Genomic DNA, 21,913 nt, shown 5'->3' with positions numbered 1-21,913 from the left:
CAGTTTCTTTCGTGTGTGTGTGTGTGTTTGCGCCCACCACTTTTCCAAATTGCAATCTCTGGCTTCTCCACAAATCGACTTGCAAAATGACCACTTTTCGGATGGCAAAAGAACAATTTGCCACCTTGTGTTCAAGAGGGCACGTAAGAGAAGCTTTTGAAAGCTTTGTATCAGAGATATGGGCAGAACCCCATTTGTTCTCAAACCTCCTCCAAGCGTGCATTGGGTTAAAGTCTGTTTCTTTGGGCAAGCAGCTTCACTCTTTGATATTAACTTCTGGTTGTTCCTCAGACAAGTTCATTTCCAACCATCTCCTCAACCTCTATTCAAAATTTGGGGAGCTTAGAGCCACTGTTGCTTTGTTTGATCGAATGCCCAGGAGGAACATCATGTCATGTAACATCATGATCAAGGCCTATCTTGAAATGGACGACATCGAGAGTGCTATGAACCTGTTTGATGCAATGCCTGAAAGAAATATTGCCACGTGGAACGCGATGGTAACGGGTTTGGCCAAGTTTGAAATGAATGAGGAGTCTTTAGTCTTCTTTTCGAGAATGAATGAGTTAGGGTTAATGCCAGATAAGTACTCTTTGGGTAGCGTGCTCAGGGGATGTGCTCATTTAGGAGCTTTGTTTGCTGGCCAACAGGTTCATGCCTATGTTATGAAATGTGGGTTTGAGTTTAATTTGGTTGTTGGATGCTCTTTAGCTCATATGTATATGAAAGCTAGAAGCATGGACGATGGGGAGAGAGTTATCAATTGGATGCCAGATTACAATTTGGTTGCTTGGAATACACTTCTGGCTGGAAAAGCTCAAAAAGGGTCCTTTGAGGGAGTTCTGGATCAATACTGTATGATGAAAAAGGCAGGTTTTAGACCTGACAAGATTACTTTTGTGAGTGTGATCAGCTCGTGTTCGGAGTTAGCTATCCTTGGTCAAGGGAAGCAAATTCATGCTGAAGCAATTAAAGCAGGAGTTAGTTATGAAGTTTCTGTAGTTAGTTCATTGGTTAGTATGTACTCTAGATGTGGATGTTTCCAAGAGTCGTTCAAATCTTTTCTGGAATGCAAAGAGCGAGATGTTGTGTTAGGGAGTTCAATGATTGCTGCTTATGGGTTTCATGGTCAAGGAGAAGAAGCCATCAAACTTTTCAATCAAATGGAACAAGAAAATCTGCCAGTAAACGAGGTCACTTTCTTGAGCTTGCTTTATGCTTGTAGTCATTGTGGAATGAAGGACAAAGGACTTGATTTCTTTGATGTGATGGTGAAAAAATATGGACTCAAGGCTAGACTAGAACATTATACTTGTGTGGTTGACCTACTAGGCAGGTCTGGCTGTTTGGAGGAGGCAGAGGCCATGATACGATCCATGCCTGTAAAAGCAGACGCAATAATATGGAAGACATTATTATCTGCGTGTAAACTCCACAAGAATGCTGAAATTGGAAGAAGAGTTGCTGCAGAAGTTCTTACGATCGATCCTCAAGATTCAGCTTCATATGTTCTACTTGCCAACATTTATTCTTCAACTAAGAGATGGCAAAATGTTTTTGAGGTAAGGAGAGCCATGAAAGACAAGATGGTGAAGAAAGAACCAGGCGTAAGTTGGGTAGAAGTGAAGAATCAGGTTCACCAGTTTCATATGGGTGGTCAATGCCACCCAAAACATGTGGAAATTAATCAGTATCTGGAACAATTAACTTCAGAAATGAAGAATCGGGGCTATGTACCTGATACTAACTCTGTTTTGCATGACATGGACAATGAGGAAAAAGAACACAACTTGAGGCACCATAGTGAGAAATTGGCAATTGCTTTCGCTTTAATGAGCACCCCAGTGGGAGTGCCAATAAGAGTGATGAAAAACTTGCGGGTTTGCAGTGATTGTCATGTTGCCATCAAGTACATATCAGAGATAAAAAGTGTAGAAATTATTGTGCGGGATTCTAGCAGGTTTCACCATTTCAAAAATGGTACATGCTCTTGTGGAGATTATTGGTAATAGTTACCCTTGATTTCCGTTTCAGATTGTTCATGATGTTGCATAATTTTCAGGTAAGAGGGACTAAGTTCTTGCTAGTTTCTACAGCACTGGTCTATCAATTTTATTTTCATTTATATCATCACAACCTTATAGTTAAGGCTTTCATATAATAATTTCCACATTCATAAGTGAGACTTAAAGTTAAAAGGGGATTATTTATGGTCAAATTTCAATAAAGGATATTGATTAGTGATGGCTTCTAACCTCTGATGTTAGCTATTGTTGGTTATCATGTGCAATTACCTGAACTGCATTGATAGCTAAATGATTAAATTTGGCCAACTAATCGTACTATTGTTATTTCATATTAGTGAATAGTCCCTCAAAATGGCATGTACCAGTGGTCAAAGCAGAGGGAATCAAGAGTTACGTTCACATGGCTTTGGAAGTTGCAATTTCGTTGGTCTATTTGGGTCATGGATCGTTAATCAACCAAAATTCACAACTGGCTTTCTTCTTGCACCCGGTGGGGGGGCGTGAAATGAATAGAACGCCCTTAAGTAAATCCCTACTCATCTAACATTCACATAGTGGTGCAACTCCATAGTTCCATATCCTCTACACCTTCTAGTCCACGAAGAGCCTTCCGCCGCTGCCAAGGAGCTTCCATTCCACCATTGCAACTGCTGTCATCCTTCATTGGTGGATCATCATCTGAGAGGTAACCTTTTCCCTTATTCTTATGTTCTACATCATTGATTCAGAATGAGTTTATTGACATTTCAAAATTAGTGTTTCGTATGGGATCCAAAAAGAGAAATCTGGAAATATATTCCAAAATGATCAATTTGGAAGATAGAAATATAGGTAATAGTTTTTGGATAGGCTATCCAAAAATGGGTAATACGGAAAGCTATTTGGGATATCACCTATCCATAAGCCAATATTAGATATTTGGATGTAGTAATTGACTAACGATATTATCTGGTTAAACTTGAAATCAGAACATTAACGTTGTCTATCGAATAAGAAAGGGTAAATTTACTAGTGAAATTTGACACTAATTTTATTGGAATGGACAAATTTAAAGAAAAAAGATGTTGTGTTAAAAGCATGACTTTGGTTTAATAGAACTGAAGTCGTGTTGAAGAAGCAAGACTTTGGTGTTAATGGCAAAGTCATGCCATGTTAAAACAATTTTATTTGATGTTAATCTCATTTGGTTATTTTTTTTTTCATTCAAATTGAAGTTGTCACATTGACACGATTTTACTTGAGGTAACTTTATGTTAAAATTGAGTATCTACTTTCACGCAATTCAGATATTCAGTAAGCAATTGATATTTCACGATAGTACTCTTTGTAGTAGCGGTCCTTATATATCGTATTAACAATCGAAAAATGGTCGAAAGAAAAAATCCCTATTTGACAAGGCTTCTTCCTATACCTATGAATTCCATTGGACCCAAAAATGATACATTGGAAGAATCATCTGAGTCTTCCAATATCAATAGGCATGGAAAAGTAAATCATTTTACGTTCATTAATCTTTGCAATGACAATAATTGAAGTATTGCTAAAGTTACTTAGAGTTGAGGATGGAAAAAATTATTGGTTAATTTCTATCAATTGTAAACCTGTATTAAATATTATAAATGTTTTTGAAGTATTCATAAATTAGTGTATGAAGTAAGAAGAAGATAAACTAAACTAACTAAATAATATACAAATATAGGATTGAAAATATCTCGATATTAATTATTTTTGTGTTCATTTTCTAATTAATATTCTTATAACGTGATTTTGATATTTCTTTATAGGAATTTCTTGTCTACAAAGTTTCAGTTATAAAATACTCACTTCTCACGTATTTTTATAAATATTTTGAGTAGTATTTTATAAGGAATTGATACATCAAGATTGATTCATGCAACCTTGTGTAACATCCCAAAAATACAGTATAAAACCATATCATAGAATATTCACATATTAACAATATTACAGTTTCAGTTTTGTATGTAAAGGGGTACACTCATGGCCGAACGGTTTTACAAAAATATTAAGAATTTAAAATTTACAAAAAGAGAACTAGACCGAAGGGTTCCCAAGACTACGCTTATACCGAACGGTAATACAAAATGAAAATCTCTAATTGTCGAACAGTCTTAAGGTTCAGCCTTAACCTCCACTTCTGCCAAGGCTTCTTCCAGCAAGCACTCTTCCCCTTCTACTCACATCCACAAGATGATCATTGCAATAGGAATGACGACCGAACGAACAATACAGACAAGACAGGAAATAGGGTAAGCTTATGTAATTTAATTAATTCAATAAAACATATAATTCCATGATTCAATCAAACAACAACCAATCATAATCCTACATCAATGCATGCAACGACCGACCACTATACTCTGACTGTTCGGACGGTATGAATTCTGTGTAGCTACGACGTTTGTGCACCCGGGTGATGTAGTAGCTGAGATGCCCTCAACAGCTGCCACCCGAGGTTAGTCCGTTATACTTCGCCCATCTTAACCTTATGGACTAGGACCTCCTGTCATTCTTACACATGATTTACTCCTCTCTACTTGAGAATGAGTAATCATAGAATATCAGGATAAATGCCACCTTAGCATGACCACATTCATACTTTACCATTCCATAACAATTCCTGAGATATTCCTCCTTGGAATACTCTTTCATATCCATATTATTCCATTCATATGATATTTTAAATACCATCATACTTCACATTACATTCCTCTTCCATCATATCTTTAAATAAATATCATCATAATTAATCATCAACATAGTCATACCAATCCAAGAAAATAATATCCCATCTTAGAAGCAAGTCCGAACGAGAGAATACCTCTTAAACTAATCTAATCGAACACTTAGTGTAAGATCGAGCGGTCTTTCACTTATCTACGGAATAGGACCGAACGGTCCATAGGAGATAAGACTCATCATAAGCCTAACACTTATAATAATAATAAGGAAAGATTACTGGATAACTACACAAAACTTAAAAAATGTTTGGAATACTATAAAATACATATAATTAAACCTGACTAAAGATAAGGAAAGTTTTTATCAGAGACCTAAGAGTTTAAATCGAACACTACAAACTAGGGCCAAACACTTTGAAGTTTGGCGGAACGCTCTTAATACCAATGCAGATATATTACGGAATATATTGTAGAACCGAGCGTTTATTTTGAAGCCGAGCACTACTGAGACCGAGCTCTTGATTTATGACCGAGCACTACTGAGATTATACAATGAAGGAATATATTCTAATTACAAATACATATGACTTATTTTCAACAAAGGATAAATATAATCTTTAAGAATTTAGGTATTATTGAATATCTTAACTAAGCTGATTAAAGAAGTACAAATGAGAAACTATACGTAGACCGAATGCTTATTTACATGTATAATAATACAAAACCGATCGGTCATTAACTGAAATTCTCTACAGAAGAAGAACCCAGTTCAGACCGAATGCTCAAAGGAAACCGAACGGTCAATAATGACTCTCGGTATCAAACACATGATTACGTAGAAAGCTGCAGATTGAAGATCAAACCCTATATCAACCCAGTTTACCTCAGTTATAAATCATCCACTCATATAAACAAACATACATACAACCATTCAGAACTAATAATCTTAATCAAATTATATAAGATTCCCTTACCTCTTAACTCAGTCGAATGCTCACGCTTGTAGAATAATGGCTCACCACTACAAATTCTTCTACCCTTAAAGTTCACCGATTACGAAACTAAACCAAAATAAAAGACTAGAATTGCTATGATAACACTCTAGATTTACACATTTTTCGTGGTTAAAAATCATTTCTTAGATTCCTTTAGTTTTTAATTTCTTAAAATTAGATTAGTTTTATGTTTTTTTCTTAATTCTTTAGTTTTATAAAATTTTAGTTAAAAATAGGTTTTTAGATGTAATTTTTAGCTTTTCTTAATTAGTAGGAAAATAATAATTTTTTTTTACAAAATCTTTAATAAAAGTCTTTCTTTTTAATTTTTTAGATTTTTTTCTTTAATTTGGTACTGTTTTTTTTTTTTTTTCCCGGCAACGGCGCCATTTGTTAAACTGCTTTTCGTCGCGCAAAAACAGAACAAAATCTGGTCCCCACTAATGTAGTATAGGACAACCAGAGAATCAATCCTAGGACTCAACAAAATTAAGTTTTAAAATGTAGAGTTAAGTCTTGTATTTATTTACTAATTATTTACTTACTAACTACTACTAAACAGGTGGGGACGTTTAAAATGAAAACAAAGAAATAAAAAAATTAGGAAAAGCGAAACTATAATCTGTTTTAAAATAAAAGAAGGAAGAAAATAAAGAAATAAAACCTAAACTAAAGTAATGAAGAGATTAAACCTATTTATATCCAAAACAAAACCTATATACTAAAACTGGAAAAAAATCAGAAATAAAACCAAATTGAAAAGAACTTAAAACTCAAGATTGAAAAGCATCATATCAACAAGAATGTAAAGGCTGAAACAGAAGTAAAGCATGTCATAAATTCTAAAATACTCAAAGTGAACAACTGGAACATCAAAACTCAAACTGAACTTCAACTATCACTATCGAAAGCAAAGACAGAATTGATTTCATAGGTGAATGTACATTGATATGAATAAAAGATTGCTTAGAGTTCTCAAGAAGACATCATGATAATGTGAATCCCAATCCAGGGTATTCTAGTTCATATTTCAGAACTTTAAATTGACTCTTTCCACTAATTTTTCCAATCAAGGTTCATTAACCTATTCATCAATCTAAAATTCACAAACAAATTCAAGAAACACAAATTTGAATCAATTTTTATGCATTGGACTGTTCTCTGTCTTGAGAAGACATCTCGATGAAGAATGCTCACTACGGAGACATTTAATTCCAAACGGAACCATAGAAGTGCAGAGTTACAGACTCCAAATCATTTTCTCAACACATAACAAGTACAGAAATCAAAAACAAAGAACAAAATCGAAACATAAACAAGAACAGAACAAGAACACAAAATCAACTTTATTAATCATGAAAAGAAAATTTTACAAACTACCGGAAATCACCAAGACTCTCGCGGCCTGTCACCCTCGCGATCGTCTCAACAAAATCCAAAAGTCGAGAACTCTACTTCTACGAAAGCGGAAAGGAACCCTAACCTAAAGAGCTTAGAACTATGAACAGAGAGTGTATCTCAAAGTGTGTAAAGTATCCTATTTACAAGGTGAAAGCCCTTTTTATAGGGTCAGAAAAACAAAAGAAAACGAAAGAGGGAAAAGGAAAGGGGAAAAAGAAAAATGGGAGATGGAGAACCTTGAAAGAAAAATGGGAGATGGAGAACCTTGCTGTGACGCTTCGAGCTCTCCACGTGGCAGCTCCGGTCAGCTCTTCTTTCTCACTGGTCAGCTCCAGTCATCTTCTCCGGGCAGGTAATGTGCTCCTCTCTTCAACTCTCTTCACTCATGGGAGCCCTAGCTTAGCTCGAAGGTTCTTTTCTTTTACTCAAATGCACGAAGACTTCTTCATTTTGCCAAAATGATTTGCAAATCTGAGACCCCCAATGACAGCCTCTGAAACGCAACGTTTCATTAAAGGAGAATTGGCCCAATTGTTGCTCCCTGCTGTTCAATAGATTCAGCCACAAAATAGCCCAAAGATGGATCAGAGCCCAGTGTTTCTGCTGGCTGTTCAAGCCCAAACCAGATCCTAAAATAATAAAAGAGTTAGAAAAAAAATATTATGAGATTAAAACCTAATTAAAACCAAACATTTTTATTAAAAGAATTTCAAAAACATACTAATTTCCTAATTATTATCAAAGATTAAAAATTACATCTAAAAACCTATTTTTAACTAAAATTTTACAATTCTAAAGTATTAAAAGAAAAACATAAAACTAGCCTAATTCTAAGAAATTAAAAACTAAAGAAATCTAAGAAATGATTTTTAATAGAGAAAAATATGTAAATCTAGAGTGTTATCACACCCCCACACTTAGACAACTTCCCTCCTGGGCAGGGACAAACTAAAAAGAAAAAGCAAAAGCAAAGACTTGTTCAAAAAAAAACTAAAGACACACAACAAGAAACTTCTAAATCCTATTTCAGCTTATTCAAACCTGCAAAATCAAACCAATTCTAGCTATTTCATCAATCAGAACTGCAGCAAAAGAATTCTCAACTTAAGATTCAAACTTCAGCAATTTCAGCAAGCATTATAACAGCTTAATCCAATCTATCTCAGCAAAGCAAACATATGAACAAGTAGCAGTCAGTCTCAACCTCACAGGGTGTAGTGTATGCACTCAAATCACTCAAGTGTTTAGGGACAATCCTGTTTCACTCAATCATGTCATGCCAACTACCATTCACAACTTTGAAAAGACTCTAAATGACAGTGCTTGACTCAAGGCTTCTCTAAATCAATAGGTCTTTAACTTTCTTGTAATGTTCATGGAAAGAAAAGAATGCAATACCTGCAGTGAGTTCTAGTTGTCCTCTCTTTCAAATTTCTCTTATCCATTCCAGTTTCTGCTTTTGATTCCCATGCATCTAGCCTTCCCATTTTCCATTACATTACAAGCCATGAAAGTCCTAGTGATCTAGAGTTATCTTGATTCAAGCAGTGTCAATTAGAATTTTTCCAAAGTTGTGAACTGCGGTCTATCATGTTATGTGGAGTGAAACACAGGCTGACCTAAACACTTGAGTGATTTGAGAGAAACACTTTATCCTGTGAGGTTGAACTTGGATTGCTACTTCTCTGAATTGTAATTTTATGCTTGTTTTGGGTTGAATTTAATTGTTATTTACTTGTTAGAGTTACTGAAACTTAGATTTAGAGTTGATGATTATGTTTGTGCAGTTTTGATTAGAGAAAATAGCTGGATGGTATGTGAATTAGCAGAGTTGAGTTGCTGTGATAAGAGTCTAGTGTTCCTTGATGTGTGTCTTTAATCTTTTCTTTGTAGATGAAGTCTTTTGCTTTTGCTTTTTCTTTTTAGTTGTCCCTGCCCAGGAGGGCAGTTGTCTAAGTGTGGGGGTGTGATAACACTCTAGATTTACACATTTTTCGTGGTTAAAAATCATTTCTTAGATTCCTTTAGTTTTTAATTTCTTAAAATTAGATTAGTTTTATGTTTTTTTCTTAATTCTTTAGTTTTATAAAATTTTAGTTAAAAATAGGTTTTTAGATGTAATTTTTAGCTTTTGTTAATTAGTAGGAAAATAATAATTTTTTTTTACAAAATCTTTAATAAAAGTCTTTCTTTTTAATTTTTTAGATTTTTTTCTTTAATTTGGTACTGTTTTTTTTTTTTTTTTTTTTTTTTTTTTTTTTTTTTGCAGAGAGGGGCTGGTGCTTGGAGATGATTGGATCAGAAGAGTTGGGTCGCTGAATTGGGCTTGCTGTTATGCTAAATTGGATTGTTGGTGAAATTACCTGGACTTGGGCAGCACTTTAGTGAAACGGTGAGTTTTGAGCACCTGCAGTTTTTGGGGTCCAATCCTCGACACTCAATTGGGAGAAAAGAATTCCCTCTAGCACTTTCATTTGGAGGAAACCCTTGAGTGAGGGCAGAGAGCTGAAGAGAGGAGCGCGTCACTAACCTGCCCAGACAAGCTGACCGACGAGCAAAGGGAGCTGACCGGAGCTAACTGGCATATGACCGGAAGAGGAGCTGAATCGGTGAAAAGGTTGAAGATGATCAGAGGGCTGGTGATCAAAGTAGATAAAGAAAGGTGGTCGTCCGATTAGAAGCTGGAAGCGTCAAAATGAAGTTTCTTTCTGTACTTTTCTCCTCTCTCTTTTCTCTTTTAGTTTTTTTTTTTGACCCTATAAAAAGGGGCTTTCACCATATACAGAGGACACTTCTTGATACACTTTTAGACCTTTTCAGTTTACAGTTCTCCGTTCTAGAGTTAGGGTTTCTTGCGTTTTTGCGTAGATTAGATTCAGATTCTTGAACTTCTGATCGAGACTTACGGTGGTGACAGCCCGTGAGCGTCTCAGTGTTGTTTTTACGGTATCAATTTCTTGTAGTTTTCATTTTACGGTTAATAAAATTTCCATTTCCGCTTTGATTTCGCTTTTGCGTAGAGATAGGTTTTCATTGCTTTCATAGAATAGATTTCTACTGGCTACTGGATTGTGCAGAGGAGTTCCACGGAGTGACAAACCGTGGATCATTTCTCAGTGTTCTCTAGTATCGTGTTTTGATAATTTTGTTTCAATTGCAATAAAATTTAGTTTAGTCTCAATTTCCTTGTCTTCTCTTTCATTTTATGCCATTTACAATTGATTCTTTCCAACACTGTTATGATTTCAGGTTTTAATTTCTTTCTTGATTAGAATTTTGATTTCTTCATTCTAGAATTTAGTTTTTCTTTATTTCTGTTTTAGATTCTCAGTTTTACTTTTGATATTTTTTTTTGATGATTCTGTTATGCTCCTTAGTTAGGTTTTTCTTACTCAATTGTTCTTCATTTTAGGTATTACTTGTTTTAAATTTTCTTTTCAAATTTAGATTCAATTCACGTTAATTCTTCAACTCATTATACATTTTTTTCACTGTCCAAATTATGTCATTTCAGTATTTCATATAGCTCATGTTAATTAGCATTTAGGTCTCTTAGCTTTTACATTTGTAAATACATTTTGGATTGTTCCAGCTTTAGTATATAGGTGATGTTTTGGATATAATTAGATGTTATTTCTTCGTTACTTTAGTTTAGGTTTTAATTCTTTCTTATTTTCTTTTATACAAATTTTTAGATTTTTTTTCCTTTTTAGTTTCATTTTATTCATTTTATTTTCCCCACCTAGTTTTAGATAGTTTTAGTAAATAAATAAAATAGGAATTAATTCTACATTAAAAAACTTAATTTTGCCAAGTCCTTGGATTGATCCTTGGTTAACTCTATGCTTCATTAGTGGGGAAACCGAGTTTGTTCTGTTTTTGCGCGACGAAAAGCAGTTTAACAAATGGCGCCGCTGCCGGGGACTCGGCGAGTTAAGTCTTAGAGTGTTAGGTTAGTCTTGTTTAGGTTTGTTTTCTTGATTTTATTTCTGTTTTGTGTTCATATCTGTTCCTTTTTAATTTAGGATCTGTTTGTTCTGTTTTCATTTTTGTATATTAGGATCTGTTCTGCAGAGTAGAAATTGTGAATATAGCTTGTATAGATTTTCTTTTCTTTCAATTCTTTTGTTGAATTCTGTGATAGAGGCTTTATTGGTCTGATTGGTTTTTATCTTGTGAGCAATTGGTAAGCATGGATCACTCCTCTGCATATGGTAATTTCTCATTTCCTTATAATGCTCAACCACCAAGATTTGACATGTTTTATGAGCCTATTCCTGAGGTTTTTATGCAGCCAATTAATCAAGCTTTCCAGCAACAACCACCATCCTATTTTCAACCTTATGGAGAGCAGTCACCCTGGCATGTGCAACAAGAGTTGCCACATTCATATTGGGACCAGTGTGTTGCACCAAAGCAGGAGGAAATTCATTCAGAACAACCATGGCAGCCACAATTCTGTGATCAGTGGCAGCAGGGGATTCCAGCATATGGACTTCAAGGACTAACCAATCAAGTGGCAGAGTTAGTAGCTGTAGTCAACAAGTTGACTGGGAGAGTTGAAAAGGAGAAAGAGGCAGCAACCAATGAAGCACCACTGATGGTAGCTGCTGCCGCAGAGTTTCAAGTGATTAAGTGTCCAACCACCTCTGTAACTGTATACTCTAATCCTTCTTTCATTGATTCACATTCTACTTTAAATTTTGATGATGATAATTCCAATTCTCTGATGAGTGATGATTGTATGAATGCATCTGATGATTTTTCTGAATCTGTTTGTGAACCTTATGATCATAATTACACTGGTGATGATTTTGAAAAGCTAGTTGATGGTTTTAGGGAGTTGGCTGTGATTCATGATTGTAATAGTTTTGTTGTTGTTCCTATATCTGATTTTACCACTGCTAGTGCTCGATTAAGTGAAAATGTGTATTATGATGGTGATAGTACTGAACCTCATTCTTGTTTCAATGAAATTGATTGTACTGCTGATTTAAAAGTTGAATCTGCTGAACTGGAAGTACAAACTGATTTCAGAAAGTCCAAAGAGTATTTGAAAAAAATGAGGGAAGCTGCTGACCATGTTTTGGTGCTTCAGTACTATGAAATGGATTTTGATGCTGATGTGTGTGAGCCTGAAAATGATTTCAATGTGTTTGATCATATGCATGATGTGCCTGTAGAAGTTGTTGATTTTAGTCCTTGCTTTGATCATTCTAATATCATAAAATTAGCATTTTCCATTGATAGAGTTCATATACCTGCATCTACTGTTTTTTATGATTGCACAGATTTAAATGCACTTCTTGATGATGAATCAGATGCTCATGATGATAGATATGTAGTTTTTGATGATGTGAAAGTTGATATGGTTGATTTTGAAAATGCTTGTGCTGATTTAGGATTAGAACTTGAACTTGAGTTTGCTGGGTTCTTAAACTCTTTAGAACTGAGTAATGAAAAACTCACTGGTTGTACATGCCTTGGGGGTGGTTGTGAAATTTGTGAAGAAATCAGTTCTGCCATATGTTCTGCTTCTAACTATTTTGCAGGTGCCAAGGAAGAGATCATTATGTTCAAGCTGGATGGAAATGACCCTGATGAGGTAGCTAGTGATCAGAGAACACAGGTTTATTCTGAACTTAGCATTCCCATAGAGTTCTCTAAGGTTCAATATGAATTTAATGCTTTGGATCTGTTTAAAGTTGAACCCATAGAACCTACTCTAGATTATGTTCCTGTTATGCCTGCACACACTTATATTTTAGATTCAGCCTTTTCCATTGAAAATATTGACATGCCTTATGCTGTTTCAGAGTTATGCACTGGTTTTGACATTATTCCAGTTGATGATAGCTTCACAGTAGGTGTTCATTTAGCTGCTGATTTGATAGATGCTAGTGAGGTCATTTTTGAGGAACCAGTCCAGGTTGAATCTGACTTTAATCCTTCTACTGGTATAGCTGAAATGCACACTCGTTTTCATGTCTTGCATGCTTTACCTGATGTGCCTGATACTTCTAAGCATTTTAAATTGCTTGATGAAATTTCTGTTGTGCATAATGTAAAGATACCTACTGATAGGTGCTCTGAATTTAAGTCATTGTTTTCTGATAACTTGTTTGAGAACCTGCTGAATGACTGTAATGTAAATACACAGGTTATGATGGAGACACATGCTGACTTCGAATTCAGTGATGGCATTGCAGAATTAAACAAAGAGGAAGCTGCAGAGACAAAGGCAACCCTGGTGGAGGCAATAGATGGTGTCAATATTGCTAAAGGAGTCTTGAACGTGCAGAAGCAATTGAAAAATTTGAATGGAGAACTGCAGTTACTGCAACAAATGCCTAAGCAGGAGAACTTCAATGCAGCCATGGAGACAATACACAAAGGAGCTGAGCACAATGGAGAAAATCCAATAAGCTCTTTCTTTTCCCTTCTTTTAAATAGTAGTTACAGGTCTTTTATAGTAGTTTACATAGCTTTAAGTAGCATAATAAATAGTAGGATAGATAATATGTTGTTTTTCATAAAAATAAAACGAATTAACTTTGATTTGTGGCCAATCTGAATAAGTTCTTTTCCTCTTTAGTTTTATAGTTTTACTTTTAAGTCTTGTTTCTATTCTTGTTCAGTTGTTGTTCTTTTTGTGTTTTTCAGTTTCTATTCTTGTACATATTTGTTGTTGTTTGATTTGAGTATGTTTTTGTTGATTAGAAAACCTTACTCACTCACACATTGAGGGCAATGTGCCTCTTAAGTGTGGGGGTGAGGGGTTGTAGTTAAAATTTTTGCTTTTACTTTGATAGATGTGTTTAGTATCTGTTTTAGTAATAAAATAGGGGTATTTTTTTTCTGAACTGTTTTTCTCTTAGTTTAGGTCTGGTTTGTTTTAAATACCTAGAGTAGTTTCACATTCTTATTTTAGTCTGTAAATACTATTTTTGTTACTGATCTGTTTTAGTCTAGTTTTTAGCTTTGTTGTTAATAGTTCTTTAGGTTTTTACAGTTCATTCATTTTCTGGTTTATGTTGTTTAGCTTAGGTTCTTTTACTGTTTTTTAATCTGTTTTAGAACTTCTTTTAGGTCCCTTTTTCTTTGCTTATTTCTATTATTTTCTCCTCCTTTGTAGTTACTTGTTCTGTTTTAACCTCTTGATTAGTTTCATGCTCTGTTTCAAGTTTTCAATTAGGATTTTCTTTTCATAATTAGTTTCTATTTTCTTTCTGCTACTGTTTGTAAAATTTTCTGAATTTAGTTTGTCAATACTTAGTTTTTTTTATGCTTTTAGAATATGTTTTAGGCTGTAGGATTAGACTTTATTTTTGCTTATAGTTTCTGTAATTAGAATTCATATTAGAATTTCCTTTCTCTGCTTATATTCTTGCCTTCTATTTCACGAATTAGATACTCTTTAATTTCTGTTTTAGCATTTGTTTCAGTTTTATTTTACCTTATAGGTTCTGTTCTGAGATTTTAATTTCTGAGTCCTGTTCTGGTTTTCAGTAATTTTCTAGGATCTCTTCCATTCATTGTTACTGTTATGATTTTCTTAGTTTTTTTATTTCTCTTTTAAATTCGAGTCTGTTATAGTTTAGCTAGGTTCAGAGTTAACTCTTTGATTGTTTTTTCCTTTTACTGTCTTTCTGTTCTAGAAGCGTTTTAGATGGGAGTTGGTTTAGGTTATGTTTAGAGTTCTTTCTTCTTCTTTTGCTGTTTTCTTTCCAGACTTGTAATTTGGATTTGTTAGCTTAATATCATTCTGCTTTAGATGTCTCTTTTGCTGTTTTACTTTGTAGAGCTTTAGTTGAGATTCTTTCTGGTTGCATTCTGTTTAGTTTTACTTTGTCTAGGTTGTAAATAGCTTTAGGTAATGTTGTGCAGGTATTTCTAGATTCTATTTCACATTTTACTTAACTTTTTGCTACCTTACTTGACTTCTTAGCTTTATTTCTTTAAGAGAGATTGCCAATAGTGTCTTTAGCTCTAGATTTAAGTAGATGTAGCTCTAGCAGTAGTTTTTGCAGTTAGTTCACTTTAAATAAGCAGGTTTTGCATGATAGAGAGTAGCAATTCCATTTTTGACAAATCTTTAACCCTGGAGAGTTTTGGGCCAATTTTTTTCTTTCTAGTGTGAATGCATGCATGTATAGTAGCCATAGTTCTGATTTTGTATTAATTCTCTTTGAGTGTGCTTGATCTTGGTAGAACTTTAGAGATGATCTAGGCCTTCTTTCTTCTTCCCATTCACATTTCTTTCCATTGTACCCTCATTTGAGCCTTAGCCTTTTCTTTGTTTTCCATCCATTACAAACCTTTCCCCCAATCATACACATAAAACCTTGAGAGATTTGTGAGAAGTAGGGAGAATTTAGAACTTAGAAAGCAGAAAAAGAGTGAGGCCAGAGGTGAAGTTGAGAAGAAAAAAAAAAAGAAAAAGAGCTCTAAAAAGAGAAAAATCTGATCTGAAAAAGAGAAGAAAAAGGTCTGGAAAAGAGAAAAAGAGAAAATTGATTGAGAAAAAGACCTGAAAAAAAAAAAAAAAAAAGATTCTGGCCAAGAAAAGAATGCAATACCTGCAGTGAGTTCTAGTTGTCCTCTCTTTCAAATTTCTCTTATCCATTCCAGTTTCTGCTTTTGATTCCCATGCATCTAGCCTTCCCATTTTCCATTACATTACAAGCCATGAAAGTCCTAGTGATCTAGAGTTATCTTGATTCAAGCAGTGTCAATTAGAATTTTTCCAAAGTTGTGAACTGCGGTCTATCATGTTATGTGGAGTGAAACACAGGCTGACCTAAACACTTGAGTGATTTGAGAGAAACACTTTATCCTGTGAGGTTGAACTTGGATTGCTACTTCTCTGAATTGTAATTTTATGCTTGTTTTGGGTTGAATTTAATTGTTATTTACTTGTTAGAGTTACTGAAACTTAGATTTAGAGTTGATGATTATGTTTGTGCAGTTTTGATTAGAGAAAATAGCTGGATGGTATGTGAATTAGCAGAGTTGAGTTGCTGTGATAAGAGTCTAGTGTTCCTTGATGTGTGTCTTTAATCTTTTCTTTGTAGATGAAGTCTTTTGCTTTTGCTTTTTCTTTTTAGTTGTCCCTGCCCAGGAGGGCAGTTGTCTAAGTGTGGGGGTGTGATAACACTCTAGATTTACACATTTTTCGTGGTTAAAAATCATTTCTTAGATTCCTTTAGTTTTTAATTTCTTAAAATTAGATTAGTTTTATGTTTTTTTCTTAATTCTTTAGTTTTATAAAATTTTAGTTAAAAATAGGTTTTTAGATGTAATTTTTAGCTTTTGTTAATTAGTAGGAAAATAATAATTTTTTTTTACAAAATCTTTAATAAAAGTCTTTCTTTTTAATTTTTTAGATTTTTTTCTTTAATTTGGTACTGTTTTTTTTTTTTTTTTTTTTTTTTTTTTTTTTTTTTTGCAGAGAGGGGCTGGTGCTTGGAGATGATTGGATCAGAAGAGTTGGGTCGCTGAATTGGGCTTGCTGTTATGCTAAATTGGATTGTTGGTGAAATTACCTGGACTTGGGCAGCACTTTAGTGAAACGGTGAGTTTTGAGCACCTGCAGTTTTTGGGGTCCAATCCTCGACACTCAATTGGGAGAAAAGAATTCCCTCTAGCACTTTCATTTGGAGGAAACCCTTGAGTGAGGGCAGAGAGCTGAAGAGAGGAGCGCGTCACTAACCTGCCCAGACAAGCTGACCGACGAGCAAAGGGAGCTGACCGGAGCTAACTGGCATATGACCGGAAGAGGAGCTGAATCGGTGAAAAGGTTGAAGATGATCAGAGGGCTGGTGATCAAAGTAGATAAAGAAAGGTGGTCGTCCGATTAGAAGCTGGAAGCGTCAAAATGAAGTTTCTTTCTGTACTTTTCTCCTCTCTCTTTTCTCTTTTAGTTTTTTTTTTTGACCCTATAAAAAGGGGCTTTCACCATATACAGAGGACACTTCTTGATACACTTTTAGACCTTTTCAGTTTACAGTTCTCCGTTCTAGAGTTAGGGTTTCTTGCGTTTTTGCGTAGATTAGATTCAGATTCTTGAACTTCTGATCGAGACTTACGGTGGTGACAGCCCGTGAGCGTCTCAGTGTTGTTTTTACGGTATCAATTTCTTGTAGTTTTCATTTTACGGTTAATAAAATTTCCATTTCCGCTTTGATTTCGCTTTTGCGTAGAGATAGGTTTTCATTGCTTTCATAGAATAGATTTCTACTGGCTACTGGATTGTGCAGAGGAGTTCCACGGAGTGACAAACCGTGGATCATTTCTCAGTGTTCTCTAGTATCGTGTTTTGATAATTTTGTTTCAATTGCAATAAAATTTAGTTTAGTCTCAATTTCCTTGTCTTCTCTTTCATTTTATGCCATTTACAATTGATTCTTTCCAACACTGTTATGATTTCAGGTTTTAATTTCTTTCTTGATTAGAATTTTGATTTCTTCATTCTAGAATTTAGTTTTTCTTTATTTCTGTTTTAGATTCTCAGTTTTACTTTTGATATTTTTTTTGATGATTATGTTATGCTCCTTAGTTAGGTTTTTCTTACTCAATTGTTCTTCATTTTAGGTATTACTTGTTTTAAATTTTCTTTTCAAATTTAGATTCAATTCACGTTAATTCTTCAACTCATTATACATTTTTTTCACTGTCCAAATTATGTCATTTCAGTATTTCATATAGCTCATGTTAATTAGCATTTAGGTCTCTTAGCTTTTACATTTGTAAATACATTTTGGATTGTTCCAGCTTTAGTATATAGGTGATGTTTTGGATATAATTAGATGTTATTTCTTCGTTACTTTAGTTTAGGTTTTAATTCTTTCTTATTTTCTTTTATACAAATTTTTAGATTTTTTTTCCTTTTTAGTTTCATTTTATTCATTTTATTTTCCCCACCTAGTTTTAGATAGTTTTAGTAAATAAATAAAATAGGAATTAATTCTACATTAAAAAACTTAATTTTGCCAAGTCCTTGGATTGATCCTTGGTTAACCCTATGCTTCATTAGTGGGGAAACCGAGTTTGTTCTGTTTTTGCGCGACGAAAAGCAGTTTAACAAATGGCGCCGCTGCGGGGACTCGGCGATAAGTCTTGAGGTTAGGTTAGTCTGTTGTTTGTTCTTGATTTTATTTCTGTTTTGTGTTCATATCTGTTCTGTTTTAATTTAGGATCTGTTGTTCTGTTTTCATTTTTGTATATTAGGATCTGTTCGCGAGTAGAAATTGTGAATATAGCTTGTATAGATTTCTTTTCTTCAATTCTTTTGTTGAATTCTGTGATAGAGGCTTTATTGGTCTGATGGTTTTATCTTGTGAGCAATTGGTAAGCATGGATCATCCTCTGCATATGTAATTTCTCATTTCCTTATAATGCTCAACCACCAAGATTTGACATGTTATTGAGCCTATTCCTGAGGTTTTTATGCAGCCAATTAATCAAGCTTTCCAGCAACAACCACCATCCTATTTTCAACCTTATGGAGAGCAGTCACCCTGGCATGTGCAACAAGAGTTGCCACATTCTATTGGGACCAGTGTGTGTTGCACCAAAGAGGAGGAAATTCATTCAGAACAACCATGGCAGCCACAATTCTGTGATCAGTGGCAGCAGGGGATTCCAGCATATGGACTTCAAGGACTAACCAATCAAGTGGCAGAGTTAGTAGCTGTAGTCAACAAGTTGACTGGGAGAGTTGAAAGAGAAAGAGGCAGCAACCAATGAAGCACCACTGATGGTAGCTGCTGCCGCAGAGTTTCAAGTGATTAAGTGTCCAACCACCTCTGTAACTGTATACTCTAATCCTTCTTTCATTGATTCACATTCTACTTTAAATTTGATGATGATAATTCCAATTCTCTGATGAGTGATGATTGTATGAGTGCATCTGTTGATTTTCTGAATGTGTATGTGAACCTTATGACCATAATTACACTGTGATCATTTTGAAAAGCTAGTTGATGGTTTTAGGGAGTTGGCTGTGATTCATGATTGTAATAGTTTTGTTGTTGTTCCTATATCTGATTTTACCACTGCTAGTGCTCAATTAAGTGAAAATGTGTATTATGATGGTGATAGTATGAACCTCATTCTTGTTTCAAGGAAATTGATTGTACTGCTGATTTAAAAGTTGAATCTGCTGTGGAAGTACAAACTGATTTCAGAAAGTCCAAAGAGTATTTGAAAAAATGAGGGAAGCTGCTGACCATGTTTTGGTGCTTCAGTACTATGAAATGGATTTTGATGCTGATGTGTGTGAGCCTGAAAATGATTTCAATGTGTTTGATCATATGCATGATGTGCCTGTAGAAGTTGTTGATTTTAGTCCTTGCTTTGATCATTCTAATATCATAAAATTAGCATTTTCCATTGATAGAGTTCATATACCTGCATCTACTGCTTTTTATGATTGCACAGATTTAAATGCACTTCTTGATGATGAATCAGATGCTCATGATGATAGATATGTAGTTTTTGATGATGTGAAAGTTGATATGGTTGATTTTGAAAATGCTTGTGCTGATTTAGGATTAGAACTTGAACTTGAGTTTGCTGGGTTCTTAAACTCTTTAGAACTGAGTAATGAAAAACTCACTGGTTGTACATGCCTTGGGGGTGGTTGTGAAATTTGTGAAGAAATCAGTTCTGCCATATGTTCTGCTTCTAACTATTTTGCAGGTGCCAAGGAAGAGATCATTATGTTCAAGCTGGATGGAAATGACCCTGATGAGGTAGCTAGTGATCAGAGAACACAGGTTTATTCTGAACTTAGCATTCCCATAGAGTTCTCTAAGGTTCAATATGAATTTAATGCTTTGGATCTGTTTAAAGTTGAACCCATAGAACCTACTCTAGATTATGTTCCTGTTATGCCTGCACACACTCATATTTTAGATTCAGCCTTTTCCATTGAAAATATTGACATGCCTTATGCTGTTTCAGAGTTATGCACTGGTTTTGACATTATTCCAGTTGATGATAGCTTCACAGTAGGTGTTCATTTAGCTGCTGATTTGATAGATGCTAGTGAGGTCATTTTTGAGGAACCAGTCCAGGTTGAATCTGACTTTAATCCTTCTACTGGTATAGCTGAAATGCACACTCGTTTTCATGTCTTGCATGCTTTACCTGATGTGCCTGATACTTCTAAGCATTTTAAATTGCTTGATGAAATTTCTGTTGTGCATAATGTAAAGATACCTACTGATAGGTGCTCTGAATTTAAGTCATTGTTTTCTGATAACCTGTTTGAGAACCTGCTGAATGACTGTAATGTAAATACACAGGTTATGATGGAGACACATGCTGACTTCGAATTCAGTGATGGCATTGCAGATTAAACAAAGAGGAAGCTGCAGAGACAAAGGCAACCCTGGTGGAGGCAATAGATGGTGTCAATATTGCTAAAGGAGTCTTGAACGTGCAGAAGCAATTGAAAAATTTGAATGGAGAACTGCAGTTACTGCAACAAATGCCTAAGCAGGAGAACTTCAATGCAGCCATGGAGACAATACACAAAGGAGCTGAGCACAATGGAGAAAATCCAATAAGCTCTTTCTTTTCCCTTCTTTTAAATAGTAGTTACAGGTTTTTATAGTAGTTTACATAGCTTTAAGTAGCATAATAAATAGTAGGATAGATAATATGTTGTTTTTCATAAAAATAAAACGAATTAACTTTGATTTGTGGCCAATCTGAATAAGTTCTTTTCCTCTTTAGTTTTATAGTTTTACTTTTAGTCTTGTTCTATTCTTGTTCAGTTGTTGTTCTTTTTGTGTTTTTCAGTTTCTATTCTTGTACATATTTGTTGCTGTTTGATTTGAGTATGTTTTTGTTGATTAGAAAACCTTACTCACTCACACATTGAGGGCAATGTGCCTCTTAAGTGTGGGGGTGAGGGGTTGTAGTTAAAATTTTTGCTTTTACTTTGATAGATGTGTTTAGTATCTGTTTTAGTAATAAAATAGGGGTATTTTTTTCTGAACTGTTTTTCTCTTAGTTTAGGTCTGGTTTGGTTTAAAATCCCTAGAGTAGTTTACTATTCTTCTTTAGTCTGTAAATACTTACTCTTGTTACTGATCTGTTTTAGTTTAGTTGTTAGTTTTGTTGATAATAGTTCTTAGGTCTTTTAAAGTTCATTCATTTCTGGTTTATGTTGTTTTAGCTTAGGTTCTTTTACTGTTTTTTTTTTTTTTAAAGAACTTCTTTTAGGTCCCTTTTTCTTTGCTTATTTCTATTATTTTCTCCTCCTTTGTAGTTACTTGTTCTGTTTTAAGCTCTTGATTAGTTTCATGCTTTGTTTCAAGTTTTCAATTAGGATTTTCTTTTCATAATTAGTTTCTATTTTCTTTCTGCTACTGTTTGTAAAATTTTCTGAATTTAGTTTGTCAATACTTAGTTTTTTATGCTTTTAGAATATGTTTTAGGCTGTAGGATTAGACTTTATTTTTGCTTATAGTTTCTGTAATTAGAATTCATATTAGAATTTCCTTTCTCTGCTTATATTCTTGCCTTCTATTTCACGAATTAGATACTCTTTAATTTCTGTTTTAGCATTTGTTTCAGTTTTATTTTACCTTATAGGTTCTGTTCTGAGATTTTAATTTCTGAGTCCTGTTCTGGTTTTCAGTAATTTTCTAGGATCTCTTCCATTCATTGTTACTGTTATGATTTTCTTAGTTTTTTTATTTCTCTTTTAAATTCGAGTCTGTTATAGTTTAGCTAGGTTCAGAGTTAACTCTTGATTGTTTTTTCCTTTTACTGTCTT

General features: G+C 34.3%; 3 protein-coding genes across 7 annotated transcripts; all 3 read left to right on the top strand.

Annotated features, from left to right (window-relative positions):
• Positions 1 to 3,282, top strand: LOC124838320 (pentatricopeptide (PPR) repeat protein). The gene is made up of 2 exons (XM_047313889.2): positions 1 to 2,062; positions 2,363 to 3,282. Exon 1 carries the CDS (start codon positions 87 to 89, stop codon positions 2,007 to 2,009), a length of 1,923 nt encoding a protein of 640 aa, XP_047169845.2. The 5' UTR covers positions 1 to 86; the 3' UTR covers positions 2,010 to 2,062; positions 2,363 to 3,282.
• Positions 3,283 to 10,534: 7,252 nt separating this feature from the next.
• On the top strand, positions 10,535 to 13,716 carry LOC148205936 (uncharacterized). Of its 4 annotated transcripts, none has more exons than XM_088103948.1 (2): positions 10,535 to 12,751; positions 13,283 to 13,716. In XM_088103948.1, the coding sequence occupies exons 1-2, from the start codon at positions 11,315 to 11,317 to the stop codon at positions 13,694 to 13,696; spliced, it is 1,851 nt and encodes a 616-aa protein (XP_087960074.1). In that variant the 5' UTR covers positions 10,535 to 11,314; the 3' UTR covers positions 13,697 to 13,716. The 4 variants fall into 4 exon arrangements, with proteins under 4 accessions (XP_087960074.1, XP_087960075.1, XP_087960072.1 ...); XM_088103949.1 differs by having other exon boundaries at positions 10,580 to 13,079; positions 13,283 to 13,451; XM_088103947.1 differs by having other exon boundaries at positions 10,654 to 13,051.
• A 5,591-nt stretch (positions 13,717 to 19,307) lies between these two features.
• Positions 19,308 to 20,519, top strand: LOC148205935 (uncharacterized). 2 transcript variants are annotated; one of them, XM_088112520.1, is made up of 2 exons: positions 19,308 to 20,201; positions 20,433 to 20,519. In XM_088112520.1, exons 1-2 carry the CDS (start codon positions 19,335 to 19,337, stop codon positions 20,484 to 20,486), a joined length of 921 nt encoding a protein of 306 aa, XP_087968646.1. In that variant the 5' UTR covers positions 19,308 to 19,334; the 3' UTR covers positions 20,487 to 20,519. The 2 variants fall into 2 exon arrangements, with proteins under 2 accessions (XP_087968646.1, XP_087968654.1); XM_088112528.1 differs by having other exon boundaries at positions 19,319 to 20,229; positions 20,433 to 20,482.
• The last annotated feature ends 1,394 nt before the right edge of the window (positions 20,520 to 21,913 follow it).

This window comes from Vigna umbellata, chromosome 1 (assembly GCF_029865625.1).
Source record: "Vigna umbellata cultivar VRB3 chromosome 1, Vumbellata_1.0, whole genome shotgun sequence".
Classification (NCBI taxonomy): domain Eukaryota; kingdom Viridiplantae; phylum Streptophyta; class Magnoliopsida; order Fabales; family Fabaceae; genus Vigna; species Vigna umbellata.
Note: the sequence above shows the minus strand (reverse complement) of the source record. Positions and strands in the feature narration are given on the sequence as shown.

Excerpts from the sequence above, each read along its gene's own strand:
- LOC124838320 (XM_047313889.2), top strand. The coding sequence starts at position 87 with ATGACCACTTTTCGGATGGCAAAAGAACAATTTGCCACCTTGTGTTCA.
- LOC148205936 (XM_088103946.1), top strand. The coding sequence starts at position 11,315 with ATGGATCACTCCTCTGCATATGGTAATTTCTCATTTCCTTATAATGCT.
- LOC148205935 (XM_088112520.1), top strand. The coding sequence starts at position 19,335 with ATGAGGGAAGCTGCTGACCATGTTTTGGTGCTTCAGTACTATGAAATG. Across the intron at positions 20,202-20,432 it reads TTTTTGAGGAACCAGTCCAG|GTTATGATGGAGACACATGC; the intron begins GTTGAATCTGAC and ends GTAAATACACAG.